General features: G+C 41.3%; 2 protein-coding genes across 8 annotated transcripts in view; one reads left to right on the top strand and one right to left on the bottom strand.

Moving 5' to 3' along the window:
- Positions 1-128: 128 nt before the first annotated feature.
- On the top strand, positions 129-10,474 carry LOC135105839 (protein phosphatase methylesterase 1-like). Of its 2 annotated transcripts, none has more exons than XM_064014450.1 (10): positions 129-337; positions 1,471-1,684; positions 2,445-2,554; positions 2,793-2,911; positions 3,490-3,616; positions 4,934-4,999; positions 5,122-5,296; positions 5,657-5,822; positions 6,288-6,420; positions 9,676-10,474. In XM_064014450.1, exons 1-10 carry the CDS (start codon positions 270-272, stop codon positions 9,692-9,694), a joined length of 1,197 nt encoding a protein of 398 aa, XP_063870520.1. In that variant the 5' UTR covers positions 129-269; the 3' UTR covers positions 9,695-10,474. The 2 variants fall into 2 exon arrangements, with proteins under 2 accessions (XP_063870520.1, XP_063870519.1); XM_064014449.1 differs by lacking the exon at positions 9,676-10,474 and adding an exon at positions 6,615-7,371.
- LOC135105840 (serine/arginine repetitive matrix protein 1-like) overlaps positions 10,250-21,882 on the bottom strand; it is a 112,810-nt gene continuing 101,177 nt past the window's right edge. For all 6 annotated transcript variants that reach the window (XM_064014452.1, XM_064014453.1, XM_064014455.1 and 3 more), the window contains 2 exons: positions 17,462-17,565; positions 10,250-13,665 (listed from right to left, as the gene is read on the bottom strand). In XM_064014452.1, the coding sequence (XP_063870522.1) occupies positions 12,613-13,665; positions 17,462-17,545 (1,137 nt within the window). In that variant the 5' untranslated portion in view covers positions 17,546-17,565 and the 3' untranslated portion in view covers positions 10,250-12,612. The remainder of the gene's footprint in view (positions 13,666-17,461; positions 17,566-21,882) is intronic.

Genomic DNA, 21,882 nt, shown 5'->3' with positions numbered 1-21,882 from the left:
CCATTTGTCAATATTTAATTATAACATACTATACTTTTTATACAATTCTATGTGAAGAATTGATAGGTTTGTATTTTTTGGCCATCCTAAATCAATTCACATTGCTAGATGATATGACGCGAGGCAGATGCATTAGGTCCGTAGTGTGTGTTTGGGTTCTGCCAGGTTGACACTGATTGCTTATTTTGTGACGCGTTGGCGGCAGAGGCGAGGGCATCGGGGCTGGTGACACTAGGCTTACAGGAGCGGCACTGTCTCACCTCCCGGCAATGTCTGGGCCCCAGCGTGGACTGCTCAAGAATGTCCTGCCGCCCATGGGACCCCCGGGCTTGCCTGGGTAGGACCACCCCTCACTCTGCCTTGCCACTCAGCTCTTGCATTGCCTAGAATCCCTGGCACTGTCCTGTTTATTGTCTTGAACTCATGGCACTCTCCTATTTCAATTGATTTTTTGCGTTCTGAGCACCAATCTAATTATCGTGTCACTTTCTGGCATTCTCATTGGTCATTGATTCCTGGCACTTTGTTCTTGTGGCACTGCAGTTTCCGTATTACCGATAAATTGTATGGACTTCAGACGCTAAGCTGAAAGACTATTTTGTAACTATCTAGTATACTGAATCGATGACACTACTGTTTTGTTGTATTGAATCCCTGGCACTCTCCTGCTTAACATCCTTGGTCTGTAGCACTCCCCTGTTTATTGCTTTAGATTTCCAACACTTCCATTTATTTTGTATCCCATGCATTGTCCTAGTTATTGCCTCACAATCACTGGCACTTTAATAGTATTTTTTGCCCTTAAACCAAAGCACTTTCTACTGTTTATCACCTCAAAGTCAAGACACCATTCTCTTTATTGTCTCAGACCCCTGCCATTCCTATTTATTATCATATGTTTAGTTTATTGCAAGCCTTTTTATCTTACGTAAAAGGGGCACTACCAAAAGTCAATAAAAGGTTTGAAAAAGGCCCACTAAGGTACAAGATCCAGTACTGTGGCTGTGGGGTTATTCCATAATTGATACAGACATTCTCAGTAGAAGAGGTGGTGTCTCCCTCTCTACTCTGACACTGCCATACTTCCCCTGTCAGACTTATTGCCACCTCAGCTCCCCACTGCCCACCATTAGCTATCCAGTGTACTGGCCCGTAATCTATCAATGCAAATAATCTCTGGCTCTCTTATTATTTCCTTGAACCTATGATATTCTCATAAGTGTTTATTGCTGTGAAGTGTGGCTACTTTCCTGTATATTGCTTTGAATCCTGTCACTCTTCTATTTATTGACAGGCATTAGAAAAGCATGCAAAAGACAAACTCAGACTTTCCATTAATATAACCTAACATTATATTCCTTCCAACTCTGCCCATGTAGATTAACAGTTCATCCCCCATTTATATTCTCCTTGCTGTGAGCTAAATCTCAAGGCCAAATTTCAGTGACCGTAGGGTTCCTTGTACCACAGGTCAGCGCGGCGTGGATGGGGTTCCGGGGGGCTGACGGTTGGGGGACGCAGGGACTACACCCCAGTGTCATGGAGGAAGTACTGGGACTCCTGCAGAGATGTGACTCTGGAAGGCGGGGATGTGTTCCGGGTGTACCAGCGGGGCTCAGTGGGGCCACTGCTGCTGCTGCTGCATGGGGGCGGATATTCAGCCCTCACCTGGTCACTCTTTGCTGTGAGTTGTGTGGTGGCAGTTTACTGTGTTACTGAGAAGTGACATGTCCCATTGGTTGATTTAATTAATGAAGGACTGGTTTATGAACTTTAAGATTGCAAGTGAAATAATCATCTTTTTCCTGATTTCCAAGTACAATATTCATATTTACAAATGAAAAATGTTTTTACAAATAAAAAATATTTTTAAATAAACTTAAAAGTATTCAGTGTTTTAAATAGGGAAAAATAAAAAAATCTCTCTTTGTTCATTATTTATGAATAATTTTTAAGGGATGTAACTTATTCATAAATCATGATTCACTTGTGTTTTCATAAATCTTTACTATAATCATTTAACTGAGCTTACAACACACACTCTTAGTGCCATAACTTTTTTTTGGCTCATCATTAGTTTATAGCTAAGGGAAAAATTTATTTCCCTCAGTTATGGTTAGTCTTGCAGATATAGAGTTTGTTACTTGTCAGTTCAGTGCTTCTGTAGTAAAGTGCTTAGCCCATGGCCTGAAGACTGTATGATTGATCCTGCCCCTAATAGTTTCGTGGTGGGAGATTTAGTGCTCTCTTGTATGACCTTGGCTGCAATTTTTTACTATTATTTTATCGAGTCAAAAATGCATACTATAATAAATCTGCCTTGTAAATTGTTGTTCAAGACTGCATTTCATCATGACAGATCAGTGATTCATCATTAGGCATTGCTTTTGCTTCATATCATAATATAGGATGGCATCTTTTATCTATGGCTCTGTATTGTGCAGGAGAATATGACAGAGATGGTGGAGTGCCAGGTGTTGGCAATAGACCAGCGGGGCCACGGAGACACCCACACTGCAGATGATGGTGACCTCTCTGCCTCTACACTTGCCAGGTGCATTCCCACTACACTCATTCTCCATAGATTAATTATAGGAACCTGAAGCTCCTGCAGGTGGCAGTTATTGAGGATAATAGGCAGCCTAATAGACTTGGGAGTAATAGTATTTGTAATTATTGTTTTAGAAATGTTGTTGGTGTAAATATCATTATGAATAATTGATGCTGTTGGATCTGTGATGACTATGGCCTTAAGTCTTTCATTGCCATAAATGACTTGTGGTCCATGGCAGTGATGTCGGCCGGGTGGTGGAGACCGTGTATGGGGCTCAGCAGCCACCTTGTGTGCTCATCGGCCACAGCATGGGCGGAGCTGTGGCTGTGCATGCAGCTTACCACCAGCATGTAGCCGGTCAGTGCTCAGTGGCAACAGTAGATTGCTGCTGCTAGTGATGTGAAAGGCTTTTGTATGGAAATTGACACATGTGTATATTTAAGTGTTTGTGTAAATGTGCTTTTACTACTTAACACTTACTGTAAAGAAAGAGAATATAGATGTTAATTAAAGAAGAAAAGTATTTATGCTGAGGATATTCTAGGTTAATTTTAATAGCTAAAGATATTGATTGGTAGAATTTCCTCATGTATATTGCTCAGTTTGCATCTTCAAAATAATTATAATCATAATGATTTTTTCCTGAAGTTATTAGTAGCATCATAGGTCTTTGATATTGATAAGAGATTATTGCAAATACTTTTCCCTTATGTCGTTATAAGACTTTTCACTGTACATCTTTCATTATTAAAGTATTGTACACGTTTGTCTTTATGTAATTTTTCTCAAATTATTCATTAAATGTAAAATCTATATCATGTCATGCTTCTTCATCTCATGAAGTACAAGAGTTCCACTATAACTTATGAATAATCTATATTCTCTGGAGATCTATATTGTTAAATAAGATCAATTTATGTTGTGCTCCCCTACAGGTCTAGCAGGATTGATTGTGATAGATGTAGTGGAGGGAACAGCAATGGACGCCCTCAGCTCCATGCAAAGTTTTCTGCGAGGACGTCCGAACAACTTTAACTCTCTTCAAAATGCTGTTGAATGGAGGTCAGTTTGCAATTAGTGGGAACTTCAGCTCAAAATTAGAGAACAAGCACATTCAAATCCTAAGAAGGCTTTTTACAAGTGTTTGTATGTAAATGTTTTAGAGATTTCATTTGTAACATTAGTTGTCAGATATTATTGACTTTTAAATTGTATTGTATTGTATAACCAATTTGCATAGACTAAAACCTCCATGAGTCAGCATCTTGTAAGTCAGAATTGCACATAAGTCAGCAGGGCAACAAAATATTAATTTATAAAAATTTTCTGAAAAGGCAACTTCTGTAAAATTTTTCAAAGTCAGCATCATGCTAACTAAACTGAATCAAGCCATACCAGACTCAGCATGACCTACATAGTAATAATTACTGGATAGGTTATGACATGATGCTAAGAATGGCTGCTAGTCTCACCTCTGGTTATGTTTGAAGGTTGAGAGGTTTAGTCTTTGCAAAGGCACCTCCTAGATGTGGTCTTGTTTACGGTTTCTTTTTGTGATGTGATTTGGTCGTTTGTTTCTCTCAAATATCACTTAATTTTCCCTGCTCTCTCTCTCTCTCTCTCTCTCTCTCTCTCTCTCTCTCTCTCTCTCTCTCTCTCTCTCTCTCTCTCTCTCTCTCTCTCTCTCTCTCTCTCTCTCTCTCTCCTTAAAAAGAACTATTATATTTCTTTCGTTGTTTCAATGTTATTGTCGTAACTAATAATCCAATCTTCATTTTCTACATATTTATCCACTTGTCTCATCTTCATCTCTTCCCTTACTCTTGATATTGAATGGAGTGTTAACAAGGTTAAGGGAAGAGATGAAGACCAAAGGGGACAAATAGATAAGCTACAAAGAACATGTGTAGAAAATGAAGATTGGATTGTTGGTGATGTTCTTTTTGGCAACAGTAACATTGAAACAAAAGGAAGGAAGAAAAAGTGAGAAAAAGCATAAGGAAAATTAAGTGATATTTGAGCAAAACAAGAGACCAGAAAAAAAGAAAGCATAAACAAGATTGCATCAGGGAGATGCCATTGCAAAGGCTAAACCTTCCATCCTTCAACTGGAACCAGAACTATCAGCCTTTCTTGGTGTTATGTCCTCCAAGCAAGGTGGAGAGAGACTAGAGGGAGGGAGGAGAAGAAACTGAAGGCTCTGAGTCTGCAGGATGGATTTAGTTGATATTTGATGTGTCAGAATTTTGATGAGTTGGCAGAGGCTGAGTCCTTATTATACTGACTTCTAGAAGTTTTACTGTATTTATTTCATAAGATATTAAGCATTTTGTTGCTCAGAAATGTAATAATGTATACCTCTTTACATTTTTCCCACAGTGTGCGTTCTGGACAGACAAGAAATGTTGAGGCAGCCAGAGTGTCCATGCCGGGCCAAGTTAAAAAGTTGGTATACAGTAATGATGGTTTCCTCCTTACAAGTGTTATGCAGCATGGTGGTGTGTATGTAACTTTGTGTCTTCATTGTACATTTCCAATGATGCCTTCCCTTTCCATTTCCTTATTAGTGTGGAGACAGGCAAGTGTGGCACAGTGGACTTAGAAAACATGGATGAGGCCCCCAAGGAGCCTCCCACAGAGGGGCGGCGAGGCTCCACAGTGAGGGCTGACGTCATCATGGAGGAAGGCTCAGAGGCCGACCCTTCCAATGAGGCTTCCTCTGCTCCTGATACCAAGTTACCAGTGCGTGTCCTCATCTGGCATGGAAGCATGAGACCTGCTTCATGGGCATTCATCTCATAGAGGGATTTGCCCTCTTTTGTTTGAAAATAATGTATAATGTCAAAACTGATTTCCCACAGCTTATGGATTTGTTTGTAAAGGCTACATTTGATAAATTTTGACTTATTGCACTGTATTTCCTGAAATTCTATAAATCTCTATTTCAATATTATCGTGTTGGCTTTTGGTAATAAATTTTCAGTTAGATTGGTTGGTCTGTAAACTGGTAATGGTATTCAGAAATTTGATTTGGATGAATTTCACTATGATGAAAATTGAATAAGGTGTTAAATTTATTTCCATATGTGTTGTTCTTTACAGGTCACAAAATACACCTGGCGAATAAATTTGGGAGAGACAGAGAAGTTTTGGGCTGAGTGGTTCCAAGGCTTGTCCTCTAAGTTTCTGTCAAGTAATCCAGCTAAGATGTTGTTGCTGGCAGGCATTGACAGGCTGGATACAGACCTTACTGTGGGCCAAATGCAAGGTAACACATACGAAGATTAGTAAGTGTGAAGAAACTAATTGACGAGTGTTTGTGCCACATTTCATATATGGTATTGTATGAGGTGCTTTTTTGTGGTAATGTCGAGTAGGTATATGAAATGGAATAGATAACACTAATGATTGATGAACTTGAAGTTGCTTTTCTATTTAAAAAGACTATCATCACCTCATAAAGGGTTTGAATCATTAGCTGCAAGAGTATGATACAAACGAAAACTTTATTAATAGCAAAAAGACTCATCATCTTTATGAATCTTTTGTATCTTCTTAGTAACTTGTCCTTCTAATACTTTATCTTGTTGTGCCCTTTAGATTAAAGGACATGTTTAATTTTCAGGATTTGTATTGAGCAACGTGTAATATTTTAATAAGCTTTTTTTTTATTTATTTTGATTGATTTATTTCATTAATATAATTCTTATTCTTTCTTTCTCTTTTGTTTTAGGCAAGTTCCAGATGCAGGTGTTGCCTCAGTGTGGACATGCAGTGCAGGAGGACACTCCCGACCGTGTGGCGGAGGTGCTCGCCACATTTCTACTGCGCCACAGACTTGCCACGGCCAAGTCTGAGTTCCACAGGTATGATATCCGTTAACTTTGTCTTGCTTTTTACTGGACTAATAATTATAGTGACAGTGCCACACCACAAAAAGAGTAAAAATAGTGAAGATGACTTGAATTAGGCTGCTATAAGAGAGTAAGAAATACATATTTGAAAATACTACTGAATCAGTAAATGTCAAGGTCAGAATCTATTATAACTGTTTGTTCAGGCTTCCAGATTGTTTATCTCAGCAACTCTTCCGTTAAGAAATGCCACACCCTCCTGATCTCATCTATACCCTCCAGCCACCATGCATTGATAATTTTCCTGCTGCTTTGTATGGTCATGTGTATCTATTTTGTTTTTCCCCCTGATCTGTAACACATTCACTTAATTTTTTAGCTGTCCTAAAACTGTATACACCTTCTGCCTTTCTCCAAATGCAACAGTCACACCTTTAACTGATAGGTCTCTGTATTTCCAGAAAAGAAACTTGCACACTTGTATATGGACTGAACATTAAACATGTAGCATATAACACATTAGTCTGACCAGCACCGACATCTTATTTGGCAGTGTAACACCCATACATCTAAGAAGACTAAAATGTGACCACAAAAAAAAAATTACACAAAGAACAATAATTTGCATTGATCATCTCCATCACATACAGAGGCATGCATTGTATGAGTAATCACACACAGTTGCCCCAAGTAAAGATGTCACAGAATTGAATTAATTTTGTCATTAAATTGAGTAGAAATTAGTATAAAGACTAATGAAATGTTTCATGTTTCACATGTTTCATATTAAGAGTCCTACAGAGGTCAGAGAGTGATTTTCTTTAGATAGAAGATAGCTTTAGCAGAATGTGACATCATTACTTTGTATAACAGTACAAATAACGAGCACTGATATCATCATTTACAGGGGACAACATGTATACTTACCTCTTGCTGTCACTCAACACAACTATTAGTCCAAAATTTATTCATGCAAACATGAGTTCACACTCATACCTTCTACAAACTATACTAGAATGGAACAGTCTTTATCCCCAACTTGTAACATATCTCTGTAATACAAATCACAATGTTTGATAGTATCACCAACTTGCACAAAAATGTTCTGTTTCTTTAGCTTTATCCCCACCTCTACATCCATCCTTTGCAACCCTACCCCTCCAGTAGCCAGCAAAATGTATGTGTAATTTAAACATCACATTCTCTATACAGTAACGTGAAACTAGTAAATCTCCATGATTAATTTTGTAAGAACTATCTTTGTGTGGTGGCAGTGTTGTAATTCATGAGGTACAGTTGGAGACACTCCTGCAAGGTCAACTTAGCATTGCCAGTGCTGGCTGAGATAGTAACACTAAAACACTAGTAGTGAGCTTTGCTCTGTCCATTCATTGATGGTATGGAAAGGTGAGGAGGAGGGGCATTGAGGGAGGTAACAGAGATCTCCCTACCACCAATGAATGGGTCGAGTGAAGCTCACTACTAGTGTTTTGGAATTACTATCTCATCCAGCACCAGCAACATTAAGTGGATCTTGCAGGAGTGTGGCCAACTGTACAACCAAGGTTGCAAGATTGCCACAAGCACTGCTAGAGTGGATATTAGAAAGAAAGGCAAGTTATTAGAGACACCCTCCTTGAAGTGTATTTTTGCTTATTTCTGCCTTAATGCAGTTTACACTGTTAGTACATCTTCCAATGTGGAATTAGCAATGAGGATGCAGCAAGCGTTACCTGTTGGTTTTAGCTTTTTAACTTGAAAACTGGGAGCTCACTTGACAGTAGCCTATTAATGTGCAGAGAGAAAAGGGGTGTATTGCAACAGAAGAATCAAGGTGAGTGAGGCTATTAGGACTGAATCCTTTAATGAATATAGGTTTACAATAAAGAAAGTGAATATTGGTTGCTGGAAAATGTCTGAGATGAAGAGTAGATGCATTAAGTGTGAATGAAACCTATACAAATAGTGAGGGTGCATTTTAGTGTATCACCTCAAACCAGTACATTCCCACTTGTATTGCCTCAGACTGGGGCCTATCAACACACTTAGTACATTGAAATACTGAGAAATTGATTTGGAAGCTCAGATAAATGTAAACTTTAGGAGAAAGGTGCTGTATTATGAACTGAATATGGGACTTTAGCATGAAAGCAAGCATGTTATCTGTCGAGCAGTTGGTGCACTCTGTTCTCTAGTGGGGTTGTGGGGATTTATGTGAGTCTTTACATGACACTCCTCCTCCTCCTCTTAGATCAGTTGCTTGAGATTTCACAAGTTTCTCCTTTCCCCTGAGGAGATTAAACACCCGTGGCATTGCCAGGTCAAGAGAGTCAATGATTCCTCCATCCTAGAGGAGATCCCATTGCTGCCACCACTGTGTCGCCTCAAACTAGGGTGTGCCACTTGTATTACCTTAAACTGGGATGTGACTACACCACACTCAGTGCATTGAAGTATTGAGCAGATGATCAGAAAGCTCAAATAAATTTGAGCTTTGGGAAAAAGATGTCCTGTTTGAAATTGAACCCAAAATCCAAGTATGAAAACCCAGCATGTTGTTAATTGAGCAATTGGTGCACCTAACACTTAATCAAGTGGGGCTGTGGTGCTTCTGTATTTGATGTATTGCGTAAGAAGGAAAACTGAGGTTATATATGGGAAGGTATAATTGATAGGGCAATGCAGACAGGATTGGATGAAAGCTATGAGGGAAAAGTAAAGAATATTGTACAACTTTGATGTCAAACAGTGTGTAAATGAATGATTGAGTATGGCTTGTTCATGCTGCCTTTGTGGACCCTCAGAAAGCATATGACAGAATTAATTGGATGGTAATATGGAGTGTGTTAAAGGTGTTGAGTGTGGGTTTGACATAATTTAATGCAAAGGGTGAATGGAGAAATGAATGGAAGTTCTGAAAAATGATGGATACATGATAAGAGAGGCAGAAAGTCAGATGACAGTATGTGTGAGTATGGTAGATTCAGAGCGTGCAAATTGCTTGAGTATGTAAGACAAGAGAGAAAAATGAGAGCATTAAAGCATGCAAGGACTGGAATAAATAGACTTTTCTGTCATGGGCATCCCCTTGGGGTAATTCTTAGGAACAGGCATCAGATATAGATAGATAGATACATAGAAAACATTCTATATGTTGCCCCACTTTTATTTATATAAAAATTGAAATTTAACAATTAGAATTTACTAAAGATACTAAATGAGGTATATACTGGAATCTTAAGAACATAATTGATTTCCTTTTGACAGGAGTTTCCCTGCGTGCTGATAGTGATAGTATTGACAGTGGCCAGTGAGGGGACAGGACAGAGCATCTACACACACCACAAGGGTCAGAAGGCAGGTATAAAAACATACTGCATATTATCTTCTTTTGTCCAAGTAACTTTGTGCGTAGCTTAGTACAGGTATTTTATCAGTGGTCAAAAAAAACTTCTATGCCATCAGGTCCCTTTGGGTTATGTAATATATATATAATTGTACTCAAGAATTATGTCTTCATGTGCGGCACTTATATATCACACAAGTAGGTCTTATTTGTGCATTTGACACTAGTAGGATTCAACTGTGCATCTGTTTTGTGAATGAAACAGTTTCTTCGGTGATGTTTCTGCTGCTTGTCAGTAGTCTCAAGGAAGGTGGAAATGCTGTATGAACCAGTCAGAGCAAAGTATTAAGTAGAGCAGAAACAAACATGGTCACTCTATTCTTGTACTCTCAACAACAAGCTTTCAGCATTATTTATAAATATATATTCTACACAACGAGACGAGGCATCTAGTTCTTTTGTGGGAAAGGACTTTAATGAGTAAGATGACAGTACCTTTTGTTTACCTTTATCATTGACATATCTACATGTTCGGAAATAATTATAATAAAATGTAAGAACGCCAACTGATGTGCTGTTAATGCCTCATGTATATTGTGCTCTTTTATTATGTTAACACGACACAAAAATATGAAAATATAACTGTACTGTCTGTGTTTGAGCTGTTTTGAAGTGTGGACATCTGCATGTATACTACACATTAAATGACTAATGTATAAACGTGTTTACCTATGCACATATGAGTTATTCTTTCACATTAAGTACACTGTGAGTTACAAGGCAAGACACATGGTAAACAATGGGTTCTTGGTGCACCAGGTTCACTCTTGGTACACTCTGCAGTGCCTTCCTTGTGTTAAGTAGATACGTGCACATGAGGTAATTGTGTGTAGTCCACAAAAGATGGCGATGTGTATGTGTGTGTTTCAAAGGTAGTATCCTGGAAGGGGTGGGAAAGGTAGAGGAGTGTTTGTCATCTCACCAGACATGACTATTGAGCAGCATAAATCACACTACACTTACACTTAACTACTGAATTGGTGTTTTGTACAAATCAGCCTTTTCAGTAGAATTTTTAAAAAGATACCTTGAGTTGGAGCAGTGATAGTTTGAAATTTTATATATTCAAAAATGTAGAAATTTAGACTGACGGTAACAATTATGTACTTTAATGGCGACCATCTTAAAGCCTTGTGTTTCTTCATGACAGATTTGACTCAGCTTAGTCTAAAATACCAGCCTCTCTACCAACATACTTCTCTTTTACAACTTTGGATATGAGCCACTTGCTAGACTACTAACACACACATTAGGGTGGTGAGTTACCCTGCACAAAGGGGCACTGAGGCGGAGAACAAGCCTTGCCCCACTGCCTGCCACTCAGCCTCTTGCACACAGTAGATGCCTGTCACTAAGGCAATAAACTCAAAGAAAACTGATCCATGCAAAGATCTGAAATGCATTATGATTTTATTTTTTACACATTTGTAAATTTGTTGGCAATGAATTACATGTGAAAGTGCAGGAGAGGGCTGTGTGGAGGCAAGGGAGCACAGGAGCAGCTGACGTTCTACTAGAGGTCCAGGCTGACTCTCAGAGACATAAGTGACTAGACTGGGGGAGGGTCAACCTGGGTGGATACAGGCACCAACAGACCACCAAGGGCCTGACCATGCCTGTGAGCAGCACCAGCACCCGGGCTGCTGCATGAGCACAGGGGCGGGAGGGAGTGACCCAGAGCTCCAGGTGTGGAGGTCACTGCATGGCCACAGCAGGCCACACTCAGATAGTGTTGGTGTGGCCGTCCACGTTATGTTGTGGTAGATCTCCATTACTTGGGTAATACCTTGCTCTGCCCTTTACTGCCGCCCAAACTGTTGCTACCAGTGTTAGGTGGGAGAGAGAGGCAGCAGCCGGGGGCCTGGCGCTGGGGCCTCCTCAGGCGTGGGACAATGCCATATGAGCAAAATAGCCTCCAGACCTCACAGCCCAGGACAGGAGTGACTCTACAGCTACTCTGCCCTGCTGTGTTGTGAGCAATGGGAAATACAAGGAGGCTCTGCCTTGTATGAATTGACGTTAACCCTCTTCAAGCTATGACTTTAGCATGTGCTGCTGCTGCTGCTGCTGCTGCTGATGTTGAGGAAAGTGACAGCCACCTGGCAAACAATGGACTGCTCGCCAGGGCTGTGGCTCCAGAGGACAGCAGCTTGTTTAAGTGGATGAAGTGATCTTTAGCACTGATTGATAACTATTAGTTTTCAAATAGCTGACTAAGAAACCTCCACTGATTAATGGAAATATGATTGTTTCCTTTAAGTAATATGTCACTAAAACATTTATTGTTTCCTGAAAACTCAGGGCACCACGGCAGTCTTCTGATGGGGACATCTGGCCATCGCGATCTTCCTCACAGTCTCACACGCATCTCATCCTTACACACATACTTCCTAATATGGCACACATTTTTTTTTTTTTCAAAACACATGCTGCGGCATGTGGCAGTCATTAATAACTGACCTAAGACACTGATATGTTGCATTACACATGCTAAGCTGATTTTCAACTTTTCCAGTTGAAGATGCATTATGGCGAGTGTATGGCACAGGGTAGGGTAAGGTAGCACCATTCTCTCGGCGGCCGGGACGAGCACCAGTCCTCACACACTGACTAAGATTGACAAGCGCATACATTGTGGTCGACCTTTGATTCCAGGGGGAAACAATTTGAACAATAAATAAAATCAAATAAATTAAGTCCATTTTCTATGGACTTGGTTCATACGTTTAAATTCTATGTATTTACAGATAATATTTACGATTATATACATAACAAAGGGTATAGCAGGAGTATATACACTAAGCATCAGTTGAGGTGAGAGGCCTGCGGCGCCCCCGTGGCCGCCGCCCTCGCCCAGCATTGTGGCCGTGGCGGACACGGTACGGGCGGGCGGACGAGGGCGCCGGAGGAAAGGGCCGTCGGGGGGGGCGTGTGAGCGGGACCAGCCCGGCCTTGGAGGAGCCGCTGGCCGTCTTGGAACCCCTCCGCTGGGACGGGGGTTTAGGGGTGGTAGTGGTGGTGGTGGTGGTGGTGATGGAGGAACGGGCAGTCTTGTTACGGCGGCGCTGGTGCCGTAGCCGGCGGCTGCCGCCACCACCTGACGGCCGCCGCCTCTGCGAGGTCCGCCGCGAGTGTGATCCTCGGCCAGCAGCGGCCTCAGACTTGCCCTCCACCTTCTTCCTGCGTCCCCTGTCCCCGGCCTGCGGTGAGGAGGACGTGCCTGCCTTCCTGCGTCGCTCTCCCCTCTTCCTAATTCTCGTTTCTCGCTTTTCCTCGTCTTTTTTTCGCCGCTTTTGTTTCTTTCGTTTTCTTTTGCATTTTTTATTCTTACATCTTTTCGGACTCTTTCTACACTTTCTCTTACCCTTCACAGTTCTGCACCGCCGACACCTCATTTTCCCATTGACCTTGCGACACCGCCGCGCCGAGCTGGGGCTGCGAGGAGCGGTGGTGACGGTCGTTGTGGGGAGAGCGGTGGTGGTGGTAGTTGTAGTAGTAGAGGTGGTGGTTGTAGTGGTGGTGGTGGTGGTCACATCAGTAACCCTCTGCCCTGCATCGCGAGGGTCTCCCGCCACCGCCACGCTGTACTCGTTGTACCCAGCACAGCGCTGGAGCGGTCGGCCCAGCTGCTTCTGGTACTTTTTAATGATACTGTTGGTTCTCTTCCTGGGCAGTGGGGGAAAGAGGAAGAAATGTTCCTTTCCCAGGTGTTCCTTCACCTCGCGGGCACGCTTGATGCGGCCACTGGTGGAGATGGCCAGGTACCGCCTGCTGTAGGGGTGGCTCCGCAAGGTGTCGTAATAGGTGTCCTCCAGCTTGCGGACAAACTCACACTCCGCGGTCCGGTTACACTGCAAAGTAAAGCCAAAGGTCAGTAAAGGGGAAGTGGGTTCCTGTATCGGCACACAGTTTCAGTACTGTTGGCACTAATGGCTAACACTGACTCCCTTATAGAGGAATATATTTCCATGTGAGTACTGCCTGACTCTTGCACACAACGTGCCTCAAACCAGATGCGATTTATTACTCTGTGGCGTCAGATTAGCCATTTTTAGTATGTGTAGCAAATTAAAAAGAAGCCTTCGTCTTACACAAAAGCAACCCGCGAGATGGCTGGCCGGCACCGGGGATGGGAGGGGGAAGGAAGGTGTCTGGACCAGCCGGCGTGTTTACCCACGCCTCGCCTGTTTAGTCTGGCGCCACTAATCTAGGACCCCCTTTATGCTCCCGACAGATGCACTCCTACTAATACAGTGGGGTCTATCACCCAGCCTCCTTGCAATGCGGACTGAAGACGTGGCGTGATCACCATCAGCATGGAGAGGCGCGTCGAGGAGGCAGAGGGGCCAATTGTCGGCCTCCTCAAGGCGAGGGTGCGTGCCGCCATGAGCAGGATGTGTGGCCGCCAGAGGTACACAAAGCGAGGGTGTGTTGACGGCACCGTCGCCACCACGCTGCCGGGCCGCCACGTTCCCACACTAATTCTCCCTCGTGTGTGTCTATCATAAGTATGTAACGAAGAGGAATGAATGAGTGAATAAGTGAAGGCATGTTGTCCTTCACTATGCACGCTGCCTACTTCTCCCAAGCCCAAAAATTTAGTGTTGTCTGTGGTGAGGGCGAGGGAGGCGTGGAGAGGGGCGGGTGACTGAAATTCTGGCCTCGTCCCCTCGCCAGTCTCCCCTCACTCCCTCAGTGGCGCATCGGGGTGCTAATTGAGGGACACCAGCTGCCCAAGGTCGAGGTGACTGACACTTTGGCTCACCTCCTCCTCCTCGAGTTTCAGCGCTCTTTGCAGCTTTATTATAATCTTAATTTTACTCTAATATCTACTCAACTTCTACCATTAAAATGTTGGTTGTGTTCCTTCACTCAGTAATTTTTCACTTCGGGATCATGACACATTCCCACGGTGAGGCAACATTTGTGTGTTACGTGAGTCAGTCCACTCGCCAGTCTCAGTGCGGGGTGGAGAGGCAGTCGTGACTCCCTGAACTAGGCCACCAGCGAGGGAGGCACCGTGTCTGGCACACAACACACTCACAGAACCGCCAATGATCACCACTCCCTCTGCCAGCTTCGCCTCAACCACTCAGCCTCGCTCAAGACAGACTCACTTCACCTTCCTCTGCCTCGCTCTACTTCCCTTCACTCAGCGACGCACCGCAACGCCTCCACGTGAATTATTGTTTTTGGAGGTAGGAATCGTTTTTTTTGAGATTGCAGTATTACCCACCTATTGACTGACCACCTGTTCATCATCATCATCATCATCATCATCATCATTAACGTTGCAAAGACCGTTTGGTCTGGACGTAAGTTTGTATGTCATCAAAATTACACCACAAGAAGATCAATTTTAGGAATCATGCGGAATGGTCGGGAACTGTACTTAGATATATGGAAATTCTAAAAATTCAGATTCCATCATGTTACAAATAATAAATAAATAAATACATAAACAAATAAATAGATAAATAAATAAACATAAATGAATGAGTAAATAAATTTAAAAAATGAAAGAAAGAAGGAAAGAGACAGAAAGAAGTAAATAAATACATAAATCATTAAAACTATACTGAAGAGGTGAATGCGCCAGCCGAGGTCCGCACAGTATCACTTAATGAAACAGCTAAACACACAAGAATAAATCCCAACATGATACAGCTTAACAATGGTAGCACACCCCTTACAGAACCCTTCCAGTACCTTCACACACGCCGCTTCTACCCGCTAAGTGGCTCATCGAACAAGCAACAGGAAGAGAAAACGCGCAGAGATCAGGTGCTAGAAAGAAGGAAAGCCTTGCACCTTGCCACTTAATTACTGTTCATCATGTCTGCTGCAGGTGGGACAAAACATTACCTCCGCCTTGCCTCATTTCTCTCCCCCCCCTCCCCTCCTTCCACGCTCAAAGCCTCGCCGGGGTAATCATGAATATTAATGGACACAGCAAACCTTTTAAGACAGAGTGTGCGGCAGGTAGGAGCTGTGCGTCATAACCTGTTTTTAATTATGGGTATTATCAGTAATATGGATTGGGAGCAATGAACATCACGGTAATTTCGCCCCGCTAATCCCTGTGGTTCGCGCTCGTATTGAATCATCAGAAACAATTCAGACGGTAATATTTCCAACCCTTTTTATACCGACTGTACCTAGTTGTGTGTGTGTGTGTGTGTGTGTGTGTGTGTGTGTGTGTGTGAGAGAGAGAGAGAGAGAGAGAGAGAGAGAGAGAGAGAGAGAGAGAGAGAGAGAGAGAGAGAGAGAGAGAGAGAGAGAGAGATGATTACGAGAGAGAGAGAGAGAGAGAGAGAGAGAGAGAGAGAGAGAGAGAGAGAGAGGAGAGATGAGAGAGAGATAGAGAGAGAGAGAGAGACTACCTGCACAACTCTTTATTCCACAATGCTTTCTTTACGAGAGAGAGAGAGAGAGAGAGAGAGAGAGAGAGAGAGAGAGAGGAGTGCGTGCAGAATAGATGAACACTTCGGCAACCACGCCTGAGGGAGGGAGGGAGGGAGGGAGGGGTAGAGACTGGCCGCGTGCTGGGTGGAGGAGGAGGTGTTGACGGTAATTACAAACTCCCGATGCACAATAAACTGACAGACTAAGCGCCTAAACTCACACACATGAATAAAAAAAAAAAAAAAAAAAAGTAGTACGTACATTTTTTATTTTTGCTTTCCTTCTCTCTCTCCTTTTTTTTTTTTTATATTACTACCCAGAAAGAGAGCGAGAGAGCGAGACAGCGAGAGAGCTTGCCTCGTCGCGTGCAGGCTGAGGCGATGCTGACGTGCTGATGTGATATACAGACTCCTGACGCGCGATTACTGAAAATGACTGACGCTAAACTTGCTTCACGGATTTGAAGATTTTTTTTTTCTTTCTTTCTCTTTTTTTTTTCTTTCTTCACCACCACTTTATCTTAGAGTAACTTCAAATTTACGCTATAAAAGATAAGCATAACTCTCTCTCTCTCTCTCTCTCTCTCTCTCTCTCTCTCTCTCTCTCTCTCTCTCTCTCTCTCTCTCTCTCTCTCTCTCTCTCCCTCTCACACACCTAATTTACATATCATCTCACCAGCCTGTAACATACCCATCACTAACTCACTCAATCTTCCTCTGTAACAACAAACTACCAAGGACCGGTACAGTACACTACAAGAGGGAAGGGTCAAGAAGGGCAAGTAGTCGGGTCGAGGCAGTGAGAGTTAAGAGGACATGGCGGAGTTAATACAACACGTGGGATAGAATTAAGAGCCCGAGAATGCTATAGGGAATCTGGAAGGGACTCTGCATCACGTGGCAGTGCTTGGATAAAACTTACCTAGACGCATACACCTGTTATTCACTATCATCCCTATCCGTAAATTGATCAAGTCTTCTTTTAATTAATCCTTTCAGTTACTAATCACTTTGAGACAGCTTTTCTTGTCCTAAGGCCACCTCAGACATTGAACTGGTTAAAAATTGCAAAATCTATTCTTTTCTTATCCTCCTTCTTTCTTGTAGATGCTTATAAAGATTCCATGCAGAGAGAGAGAGAGAGAGAGAGAGAGAGAGAGAGAGAGAGAGAGAGAGAGAGAGAGAGAGAGAGAGAGAGAGAGAGAGAGAGAGAGAGAGAGTTGTTCTCGCCCCCAATACTCACGCTGGCGTATAGAAAGCCGTGTTTGTTCATACAGAGGTAGAGTCCCGTGGCCTGACTCTGCAGCTCCAGCACCCCGTCAGGCATGGGCTTCACGTGGAGCAGGGCTGAGGGAGAGCAAAGGGCGGGAGTTAGTTGAGGTAGCGCGGGTTGAGTATACGTCACTAGTGGTTATACTGACACAAACACGCACACTGTTACACGTCACTATAATGTTTGGATTAGTGCACATAAACGCACAACAATACAACCTGAGTACACGTCACTAAAATGTTTAAGGTAATACACATAAAGACATAAACACAATATTTTTATGTATGTACTGGTCTGCGGCAACAATAACAACAAAAAAAAAAGGCTCACTGAGGTGCCATTCTCTAAAAGAAAAGCCAAAAGGGATTATGTAAATTTGGAGGATAAGTGTCTTGAAACCTTCCTCTTGAAAGAGTACACACACATACGAGTATACACAAGAGCTGACTGATTGCTTGGTTGAACGACTGATTGACTGATTTATTTGCTCACTGGTCGTGTTCAGCCACCGCAAATCTAAGCCAGACAAGATGTTTAAGTGATATAAAGTACAGTTTCCTCCATAAGAAATGTTGACACTTGGAATGACTACACGTGCTGAAGGCGAGGCATCATCATCTGCAGGAAAGACTGTGGAAAATGCACGTATATAAAGAACACACAGCTTTCTCAAATACAATATAAGAAGTGATAGAAGCGAGGAGCGTAGGTACGTAAGCTAAAAAAAATAAAATAATAATAATAAAAATAGAGAAACATAGATATACGCGCACAGTTTCCCCATATACAACTTGAACGGTAGTAGATGTAATAAAGCTGAGGAGTGTACATCAAGTCAAAGAAAAAGACAACTAAAGATAAATGAAGAAAGTGTAACTTCTCCTATAATATATATATATATATATATATATATATATATATATATATATATATATATATATATATATATATATATATATATATATATATATATATATACTATATATATATATATATATATATATATATATATATATATGGAATGGGCAAAAAGTGATAAAGGTGAGGAGTATACAGAGAGAGAGAGAGAGAGAGAGAGAGAGAGAGAGAGAGAGAGAGAGAGAGAGAGAGAGAGAGAGAGAGAGAACAGGTTAGCACGTACAAAAGTGAGTGGAATTTCCCGCCTTAACATTCCTCTCACCCTCTCTCTCACACTCACTCACTCACTCACTCACTCACTCACTCACGCATGGCAGAAACACAAGGATGCAAGTAAATCACACAAATCCCGGCCATTATCACACACTACATCAACCAAGGTACAATCGAAGTCTATCCTCACTTCCACCCCCTTTTCTTTTCCCTCACCTTTACTGTAAGACTGTCAAGGGGCCTCATTTTTCACTCTTTCATTCCTAGTCGCTCCCTCCTAAGTTTTTAAGGCATTTCTGTACCGCAATCTCTTATAAAAAATGTACTTCTGTAGCTTAGTATAGATGAAATTAAACTTTTCTTTTTTTTTTTTCTCTCTCTCTCTCTCTCTTTCAGTCCACCCGAACAGTTTATTAGTGATCTCAGTGTTTACCAAAGAGAACCATGGCAATAATAAACGTTTCAGCGCCTCTCCAAGAAAACGTCCATCAGGCTGCAGAGGAAGCTGTTAGGACTTTCGTGAGTATTTTCACGATCCAAGGGGTAGAGTATTTTCACGATCCAAGGGGTAGAGTATTTTCACGATCCAAGGGGTAGAGTATTTTCACGATCCAAGGGGTAGAGTATTTTCACGATCCAAGGGGTAGAGTATTTTCACGATCCAAGTGGTAGAGTATTTTCACGATCCAAGGGGTATTTTAACAATGTCCGAAAACGACAATTCATGAAAACATCTCATCGACTATATGAAAAAAAAAAAAAGAATTAGATTTTCAAGGGCGATTTCACGATTATGGTAATAGTTTAACAAGAAATTCTCTTCAGGAAAAGAACTATTAGGTTACAGAGGAAGTTATTAGGGTTTTCATGAATCTTTCCCACAACTTTACAGATAGTTTAACAAGGATTGTACATCGTGAATAAAGCAAAGCACTCATAAAAACATGGCTAATGATATCTGTAGACTTTGAAAATAGTTATGATAAGAGAATGTGTGAACAGAAGGCTTAATAATCTCTTTGCAATGTCTCACGGTTGGTAGATTCTTATTTGATCAGAAGACTAAACATTGACGCTAAACAGTGGAAGAAAATGCAGAAGGTTGCCCGATTTATGACATAGACTGTACCAACAAAATCACGTATACTTATATGGGCAGTAAAATTAATAAAAGTCGTAAAAGAATTGAAGACACGTAGATATCAAAGCAGCTAGTAGTGCTAATGAAGTGAAAGGGTAAAGGGTAGAAAGTGTAAAATAATAAATGAAACAGATAAGAGCACATAATTGATAAAACAAGAGTAAGATAAGCAATTTGAGAATGAAAGTATAAATAATCAAAGTCAAATTCTAATATGCTTAAGAGTAAAATGTAAACAATAAAAAAGTAAAAACAAATATACACAATATGAGAGTAAGAGAGAACTGAGAGAGTAAAATAACCAAATTACTGAATAGTTACATCATAAGATAACTAATATTGAAAGAATAAATTAATATACAGTAAAAAGAAGAAAAAAAGGAAAACAGATGAAAATAAAATAAAAGAATAAAGTATGAGTAAAACAAATAAACAAATACTAAAAAAAAAAAGAACCAACAGTGAGAAAAGTAATAACAATAGAAAATAAATCATGAAAGTTTCCCCAGCAGATCCCAAAGACAGCCTTGAACACCAACACAATTTACTACAACTTTTCCTGGAGGAGTAATTGCGCCATTAACACCACTTTGCATAACTCGTCCCTTCGCATTAGAATACCAGGTGTCCGTCTGTCTGTGTGTCTCTCTCGTCTTGTCAAGTCTCCGTGGCGATAAAAAGAGAAAGAGGCCGTGACAGCACAGAGCAATAGAGGCGATACTGATCATCTCAGGAACAACAACAAGAACGGTAAGGTGAAGCTGTAGGAATTAGGCTTACTTGTATTTTCCTCTTATAAAAAAAAAAAAAAAAAAAAAGAAAAAACAAGACCCTCAATTACGGATTAGATAAGTCAACATATTATATAGACAGACAGATAAACTGACTTATATAAATAAACAGGCAGAACAAAAGATAATAGATAGATAGATACATACATACATAAATAAGGAGAGAACATAGATACATAAACAAACGGATAGACAGATAGATAGATAGAATGTTATATAAATGAATGGAGAAACAGACAAGTACCTCAAACCTCGTAAAATTTCACACGTTACGTTCATTTCCAATTAAAACAAATAAGTTTTTCCCCATAAAAAGTAGATAAGAAAAGAGAAAATGAAACCACGGACGAGAGAGAGAGAGAGAGAGAGAGAGAGAGAGAGAGAGAGAGAGAGAGAGAGAGAGAGAGAGAGAGAGAGAGAGAGAGAGAGAGAGAGAGAATATGACTTTATACCCTAACTTTAAAATCCTAAAACCCTACTTATTCCCGACCCTGTATTTTCTTCGCCATTTGTTCTCCGCGAAGAAGAAAAAAAGTAATAAGATGAAAGGTTGAGACGCGGAGAGTTAATACAGCTGTGGGAGTTTAAGAGCAGCATTGATCATTACTCGCTGGAAACAGGTTATAAGAGCAGACAGGACCGATGGAGAGAAGCTTATGGTTCTGAGAGCGAGGTATGCAGTCTCTCTCTCTCTCTCTCTCTCTCTCTCTCTCTCTCTCTCTCTCTCTCTCTCTCTCTCTCTCTCTCTCTCTCTCTTATTTGATAGAGCACATCCGCATCCCCCCTTCATCTCTCCCTCCTCCTTCCCCCTTCCAAACCTGCCTCACACACAGGTATGGGCATATAATGAGGGAACTCCTGCCTCTCTCTCTCTCTCTCTCTCTCTCTCTCTCTCTCTCTCTCTCTCTCTCTCTCTCTCTCTCTCTCTCTCTCTCTCTCTCTCTCTCTCTCTGTTCTCCCGCCTCTGCCTCCTTCTTCCTTCACGATTTCTATCATAACCTCAACTGGTTATGCTTATCTGCGCGGCTGGATTATATACCTTGCAAGTTAGGTGCGCGTACACACACACACACACACACACACACACACACACACACACACACACACACACACACACACACACACACACACACACACAGACACACACTCGATGATGATAAACACAACAACAACACCACGAACAAAAACAACAACAACAATAATAATAATAATAATAATAATAATAATAATAATAATAATAATAATAATAATAATAACAATAATAATAATAATGATAATAATAATAATAATAGCAATAATAATAATGATAACAACAACAATAGTAATAA

The sequence above is a fragment of the Scylla paramamosain genome, chromosome 12 (genome assembly GCF_035594125.1).
Source record: "Scylla paramamosain isolate STU-SP2022 chromosome 12, ASM3559412v1, whole genome shotgun sequence".
NCBI classification, from domain to species: Eukaryota; Metazoa; Arthropoda; class Malacostraca; order Decapoda; family Portunidae; genus Scylla; species Scylla paramamosain.
This window is presented reverse-complemented; position numbering and strand designations above follow the sequence as displayed.